Source organism: Pinus tabuliformis, chromosome Q (assembly GCF_031772625.1).
Source record: "Pinus tabuliformis cultivar Carrire ecotype Pingquan chromosome Q, CPIR1, whole genome shotgun sequence".
Classification (NCBI taxonomy): Eukaryota; Viridiplantae; Streptophyta; class Pinopsida; order Pinales; family Pinaceae; genus Pinus; species Pinus tabuliformis.
The window spans coordinates 573321868-573329305 of NC_142296.1; the positions used below are offsets into that span (position 1 = coordinate 573321868).

General features: G+C 37.6%; 1 protein-coding gene across 1 annotated transcript; it reads left to right on the plus strand.

Annotated features, from left to right (window-relative positions):
• The first annotated feature begins 5278 nt into the window (after positions 1–5278).
• On the plus strand, positions 5279–6016 carry LOC149220745 (uncharacterized). Its single transcript, XM_089387191.1, has one exon. The coding sequence runs from the start codon at positions 5279–5281 to the stop codon at positions 6014–6016; it is 738 nt and encodes a 245-aa protein (XP_089243317.1).
• The last annotated feature ends 1422 nt before the right edge of the window (positions 6017–7438 follow it).

Genomic DNA, 7438 nt, shown 5'->3' on the forward strand with positions numbered 1-7438 from the left:
TAGCTCCTCCATATCATATATTTCTGAACGCCCCCAAACCTCATATATATATAACGTGTATTGTTTACAGCTTTAACTGATTTTGTTCATATGCCGAGTTAGTTCGAGGAACGAAAATTCTTACCAATTTTGCCATAGGTGACCTTGTAAGCTGCTTTATATCTTACGACAACTTTGAAAAAGCCCTATGATATTTACATATCAGAATAATATCTTTTACATTTTTGTCTACACAGCAAGTGCAAATTTTTTCTAGTAGAGGAGATTTTTTTTTTACACAATACACATTTAAATGCATTCATTGATCTCTATAGTTGGAGTGGTTCTCACCGGCAAAGATAACTATCCAGAATGTTCGCAAAAAATCAAACACACTCTCATTTTTAATGAGCTGTGGAAAGGAGTGTGTGTTGGAAACGGAGACAAAGAGCCAGAACAATCTACTTCAAACAAGGAATTCTCCATTTGGGAAAATAAGAACAACAAGGCTTATGCATTGATTGCAGCATCAGTAAATGAAGAGGTGAGTCGCCATATTTCACCATTTTCAAATGCTTTCGAAGCCTTACAAAAACTGAAGGAACTCTACGACTCACACTCTGCACTTGAAGTTGTTCAACTCATGATTAAACTCTTCACCCTTGAATTACAAAATAATGATCCTCTTTCTCTTGCATCAGAAGTAAAATCTATAATGCATGATATCAAAGTCACTAATGTTGAACTGGATATTCCTCTAATAGCTTTTCTCAAGGCACTTTATCCCACTTACTCAAATTATCTTGAGTCATTGCAAGGAAATGGAAACCTCAAATATATTGCCTTTGACTCCCTTGTGAAAAAATTTGCTGAAAGAGAGAAAGCTTTTGGTAAGAAGACAGCCCCTGAGTCTTCTGAAGAGGCTGTGTGCCTTGCTCATAGAGAAAAGAATCTTTCTCAAGATTCTTCTAGAGGTCGAAGAGGAAGAGGAAGAAATTTCAAAGGCGAGGGGGCAGACACTCTCAAGGAGAAAAGTCAGATTTGCACTGTATGCATTGCAAAAGAGATGGATCACATGATGCATCCACATGCAAGTTGCCTTGGGACAGAATTGAGTAGGAAAGAAACCAACCCAAAGGTAAAACTAATGACAAAGAGAAAGTTAAAGCACCTGAATCTACTCACTATATTGTGGCACACTGTAATATTGGAGTAAATGAAGGCTTATTTAATGCTTCACTTACTTCTTGGAAAAATGATTAGTTGCTTGATTCAGGAGCAACTTGTCACATGACTTTTAGAAGAGATTTTTTTGAAGAATTTAATGACAATGTTGATGGAGCAGTATTATTTGCAGACAAATAAAAAATCAAGCCATCAGGGCTTGGCACAATCAGGCTTAAATTTCTTGGTCTTCCAGACATTCTTCTGCATCATGTTCTATATCTCTCATAGCTGAGGAGAAACTTGCTATCTTTGGTCCACATCTGCCAGCAAGGACACTCCATTCATATGTTTTATGGCAAGATTGAGGTGAGAAAAGCATCATATCACTCACTTGTCATGACGGGGATAGAAGAAGAAGGGCTTCTCAAGCTGCAGGGTACCTCTGCTCGTGCACAAAATCTCTCATACAATTCTCATTATGAAGAAGGTACATTTCCATCAATTTTATTATGGCATGCTAGATTTGGACACTTGAACTATGACAACCTTTGCTTGTTGAAGAAAAATGGTGTTACTAGTTTGCCTACAATACCTAGGAAACTTAAGCAATGTGATGCTTGCATTCTAGGAAAGCATAGCAAACAGTATTTTCATGTCACATTCAAGAGCGCATAGAAAACTTGAATTCATTCATTCAAATTTATCTGGTCCAATTCTTGTTCCTTCTGCAAATGGAAATAAATATATGATGACATTTATTGATGACTACACCAGAATGTGTTGGGTTTATTTATTGAAGAAAAAATCTGATGCTTTTCAAACATTCGAGAATTTTCATGCATGGATCGAAAATGATGCACAATATCATATTGCCTCTATTCACATTGATAATGGAAAAGAATACACTTCAAATGAATTTGAAAACTATATTCGCCAACATGGGATCAAACATCAAACAACTGTGGCTTATAATCCCCAACAGAACAGAGTAGCTGAAAGAATGAATAGGACAATCATAAATATGGTGTGCTCCATGATGTTTTTCAAAAATGGAAAATTGATGTTTTGGGCTAATGCAGTTCTATGTGTTGTATATGTAAAAAATTGATGTCCATCTAATGCTATTAGAAATAAGACTCCTTATGAAATGTGGTATGGGCATATTCTTTCGCTAAAGCATCTCAGGGTCTTTGGTTCCACATGTTATGCCTTGATACCAAAGGTACATAGAAACAAACCTGGTGCAAGAAGTCATAAGTGTATCTTCCTGGGGTATTCAAACACCTCCAAAGCATATCATCTCTATGATGAAGTCAATAAAAAGTTTGTTGTATCTAGAGATGTAATCTTTCTTGAATCATCCAAAACTGACAATTTTGTTGAGCGGCAACTTGATCACTTGGATAGATTCGCAAATGCAAAATCATTTCAAGAATTTGATAATCAGATTCCACAGCTTGAAGGGGGGATTCCTATACTAGATCAACCTATGGAATCTTCTTCTTAAGCACTCTCTCCCCCGCATGAAACTCCAACAATGAATGATTCTTTGAGTGATGTGATTGACAGAATTGAGAGACTCAATCTTGATTCAGTCCCAACTCAATCAACGAAGTAGCCTAGACCATCTGAGAAAGGTCCCCCAAAGTGGCCGACAAAGACACTTGAAAGTGTTCATCCTGATGAGGTTGGAAAGACAGGAACTAGAAATTGAAATTGGCAAAATGGACGTGATGTGGATGACTCCGATTCCTTTGTTGATATGGATGTTTCTTCTGATTGTGAATTGAATTTGTCTACAGATTTTGAACCAACTTTCTTCAAAGAAGCTGCTTCTCATGATGAATGGAAAGAAGCGATGCAAAAGGAGTATGATGCCCTGATAAAGAATGACACTTGGAAGCTAGTTGATCCTCCATTGGGAACCAAACCAATTGGCTGGAAGTGGGTCTACAAGAACAAGTATAAAGCTGATGGCTCACTTGATAAGCACAAAGCCGGGCTTGTGGAAAAAGGTCTTGCATAGAAGGAAGGGGTCAATTATGAGGATACTTCTTCCCCCACAACAAAATGGGATACCATTCGGACACTCTTCGCCCTAGCAGCTCAAAACGGTTGGAAAATTCATCAAATGGATGTAAAAACTGCTTTCCTGAATGGAGATCTAAAAGAGAACGTTTGTATGTCCCAACCTAAAGGATTTGTTGTAAAAAGACATGAACATAAAGTATGCAAACTTGTGAAATCCTTGTATGGTCTCAAACAAGCACCGTGAGCCTGGTATGAAAAACTAACTAAGCATCTTCTGAAACTCAATTTCAAACATTATGATCTTGATGATGCAACCTTGTTTGTCAATAAGGTTGGAAAAATAGTTGTATATCTTGTGGTATATGTAGATGATCTTTTGATGATAGGGAACAATGAGAGCTGCATTGCATCCATAAAGAAGGAATTGAGGAAAGGTTTTGAAATGACTGATTTGAGCTATGTTCATTACTATCTTGGTATTGAAGTAACTCAATATCAGAAGTCCATATTCCTTTCTCAAAATAAGTACATTGGAGATCTGTTGAACAGGTTTGGCATGACTGAATGCAATCCTTTGACTACTCCAACAGAACAAAACTTAAAGCTCACATCCATTGAAGGAAAATAATTTGAGGATGCAACAAAGTATAGACAACTTGTAGGAAGTCTCAACTACCCAACTACTACCAGACTAGACATTTCATTTGTTGTTGGAATCCTCTCTAGGTTTATGCAAAAGCCTTGCGAGGGACATTGGTCTACCGCAGAAAGACTTCTAAAGTACTTGAAGGGAATTCAAGACTTTGAAATCAAGTATACACAGGTGGGCGACTTCAGCTTGATTGGATACTCTGATTCAGACTTTGATGGAGATAAAGAAACTGGGGTATCTACCTCAGGTTATGCTATGAGTCTTCGATCAGGAGCTGTCTCCTAGAGATCACGCAAACAATCAGTTCCAGCAGATTCCACAATAGAGGCAGAATATGTGGCAACAACTGAGACAACAAAAGAAATTGTGTGGCTCGGGAAAATTCTTGAAGATTTGCAGGTAAAACAAGTATAATAATTCCACTCATGATTGACCATACCTCGGCAATAATGTTGGCCAATAACCCAAAGTTCCATGATCGAACAAAGCACATCAATACAAAATATCATCTGATTCGACATCATGTTGAGGCCATAACAATTCATCTTCGCCATTGTTCCACTAATGAGCAAATTGCAGACATCTTCACCAAAGCGCTTGGAACAGAAAAGCTTGAAAGATTTAGAATGATGCTTGGACTCACCAACATCCCTTAAGATTAAGGGGGGAATGTTGACACCTAATCATAGAGATTGGGTGAACAACTGTAATTAGTGTAAATAAATAATAGAGAAGACGGAGAGTCATCAGGAGATGAATTGAACAATCACTTCCGCTTGTATATAATAACGAACAACCTGAATGAATAATATGATTTGATTTGAAGAGTTACCTACTTTTAGGTTGGCAATTAATTTTAACGAAGTGATAGGCACAAACACAGATATAAGTTCTCAAAACAAACTGCACGCTAGTCCATAAGTATAAATAGAATGATATTTGAAAGTATACAAAATAGATAAAACCCAAAAATGCGATGATAAGGACAGAATTACAAAAATATTTCCAAAACATGGGATAAGATTTTTGTTTTTTCAAAGGAAACCTTAAAAAATCTCAGTTCACTCGTCAACTGGAAGGTAGATACACTGGCCATTAATGCAGGGCGGTTATTGTTCGTCAAGTTTTTCAATCATGGTCCTCAAAAGCACATGATGTCGAGGCCATCTCATGTTTCATGCATGCTTGCAATTACTACCTATAGCTAAATATTTCATTTATAAGACCTGGGATACAAAAACAGGGCTTCAGATTTGATTTACACAGGAAAATTGACATTCAGGAGGCGAAGAAGTTAGACATGGGTTCTAAAAGGGAATAGAAAATCTTCTCATTGCTTTGAAAATATGGTTTAAGAGCCAATCTGTGAAGAAATAGGCATGCCAAGCCCTGGGTATAATATGTCTCCTGCTGGCACTGATTTCTCTAACTTTTGGGGATTATTGGGTCATGGCTGTCTATATCACTGCAAATATCATTCGCATATGTGGAATTTCTGTGCTGATTTACAAGCTAATGAAGAAGAAAACATTCGTAGTCTTGTCACTCAAGTCTCAGGAACTCACTGTGATTTGTTTCGCAGTGAGGATCTACCTGAATACCTGGCCTGGAAACCCTAGCATGGCAATCAACCTGTATACAATCATAAGCATAACGATGGATTTATTGGGTCTCATAAGAACCATATGGGTCATCTATATCCTCCGTTTCAAGGTCAGATCTACATATATGGACGACGTCGAAAACTTACCCATATATTACCTACTCCTTCCCTGCGTGCTCGTTGCCCTGGTAATGCATCCCTTGACTCATTTTGGTTTGGCATTTAGTTCTCTCAAAAGGGTCATCGTAGCGTTTGTTCCCTATCTGGAAGCCGTGCTATTTCTTCCTCAACTGCGCGTAATGCAAAGTAAAAGGATCGTGGAAGCTTTTACTGCCTTCTATGTGTTTGCTCTAGGCGTAGAAAGGTTATTCAAATTTGCATTCTGGCTCATGCTGACCCTAGAGAACATTATGGACGGCTCCATCACAACTGATTTTGATTTGGGGCTTTTCCCCTTCATAGTCTCCGAAACTGTTCAGAGCTTCATATATGCAGATTTCGTTTATTACTATCTCAAGATTGTTTCAAGCGGTCGGATGTTGATGCATCTCCCCACCGTTGTGGTCGAACAATCACCTGTTTGATATGATATTATCTGGACTGGTAAACTGTGAGAGAGAGTTAAAATTACAATTACAGTTGTTTTTTTGGGTGCATCATGTACTATTTTAAATATGGCATGGATGGTTCAGTTGACAATAATCATGCACTATCTTGTATAAAGTACAGATAGTTTTATGTGATCTCCCTCGTAATAGGTTCAGTGAATTCATGGTTTTACTTAAAAATTTCAGGTAATTGAAACGTAAACTAACACCTTAAAATCCTAAAACCCTTTATCCTGGCTACAATTTATAAAATACTGATATTTTAGGTAGTTTCGGAGAACAACGAAATGTTGAAACCCCATTTTTGAATGTTTGATATTGCATTTTAGATCAAATTTTAGAGTAAATGAAATGGTACATTCCAATATTTTGAAATGGAGAATAAAATTATACATGCAAATAAGAGGGAATAGATTCTTAATAGTGTTCAAATTTTTAGAGATGTTACCCATAACGCCGTAGTGTAGGGAGATATAAATAATATGAATGCAAGTCTCATCAACAACTCCACTCTCTAGAGTTTTGGTGTTTGGAATCGATTTGCAAGTAGTTCCATCCGTGTTCAAATCTAAAGGTGTCACCCAGATGCCCGTACGCAAGTATTGTAGGAATATAGAAGCAATATGAATGCAAGTCTCATCACCAACTCCGGCCTCTCGAGTTTTAGTGTTTGGAATTGATTTGCAAGTAGTCCCACTCGTGTTCAAATCTCTTGAGGCGTCACCCATACGCCGATAGTGTAGGAAGATACAAGCAAATATGAATGCAAGTCCCATCACCAACTCTGCCCTCTGGAGTTTTGGTGTTTGGAATTAGTGTTTGGAATCGATTTGCAAGTAGTCCCACCCATGTTCAAATATCTGGATGCAGTTTTGGTGTTTGGAATCGATTTGCAAGTAGTCCCACTTGTGTCTCAAATCTCTAGATGCATTTTGGTGTTTGGAATCGATTTGCAAGTAGTCTGGAATGTTTCGAATCAATTTGCAAGTAGTCACATCCGTGTTTCAAATCTCTAGATGTCGTTTTGTGTTTGGAATCGATTTGCAAGTAGTCTGGAATGTTTGGAATCGATTTGCATGTAGTCTGGAATCAATTTGCAAGTAGTCTGGAATGTTTGGAATCGATTTGCAAGTACTGTTCAAATCTCAAGTAGTTTTCAAATCTCTGGAGCAGTTTTGGTATTTGGAATTGATTTGTAAGTAGTCCCAAGTATTGGTGTTTGGAATCGATTTGCAAGTAGTCCCAAGTAGTCCCACCCATGTTCAAATATCTGGACGTACTTTTGTTGGACAAAGTTTTGGTGTTTGGAATCGATTTGCAACTAGTGTTCAAATCTCTGGATGTAGTTTTGGTGTTTGGAATCAATTTGCAAGTAGTCCCACTCGTGTTCAAATGATG

Bases quoted from the DNA above. Each gene is read 5' to 3' on its own strand.
- LOC149220745 (XM_089387191.1), top strand. From the start codon at position 5,279: ATGGCTGTCTATATCACTGCAAATATCATTCGCATATGTGGAATTTCT.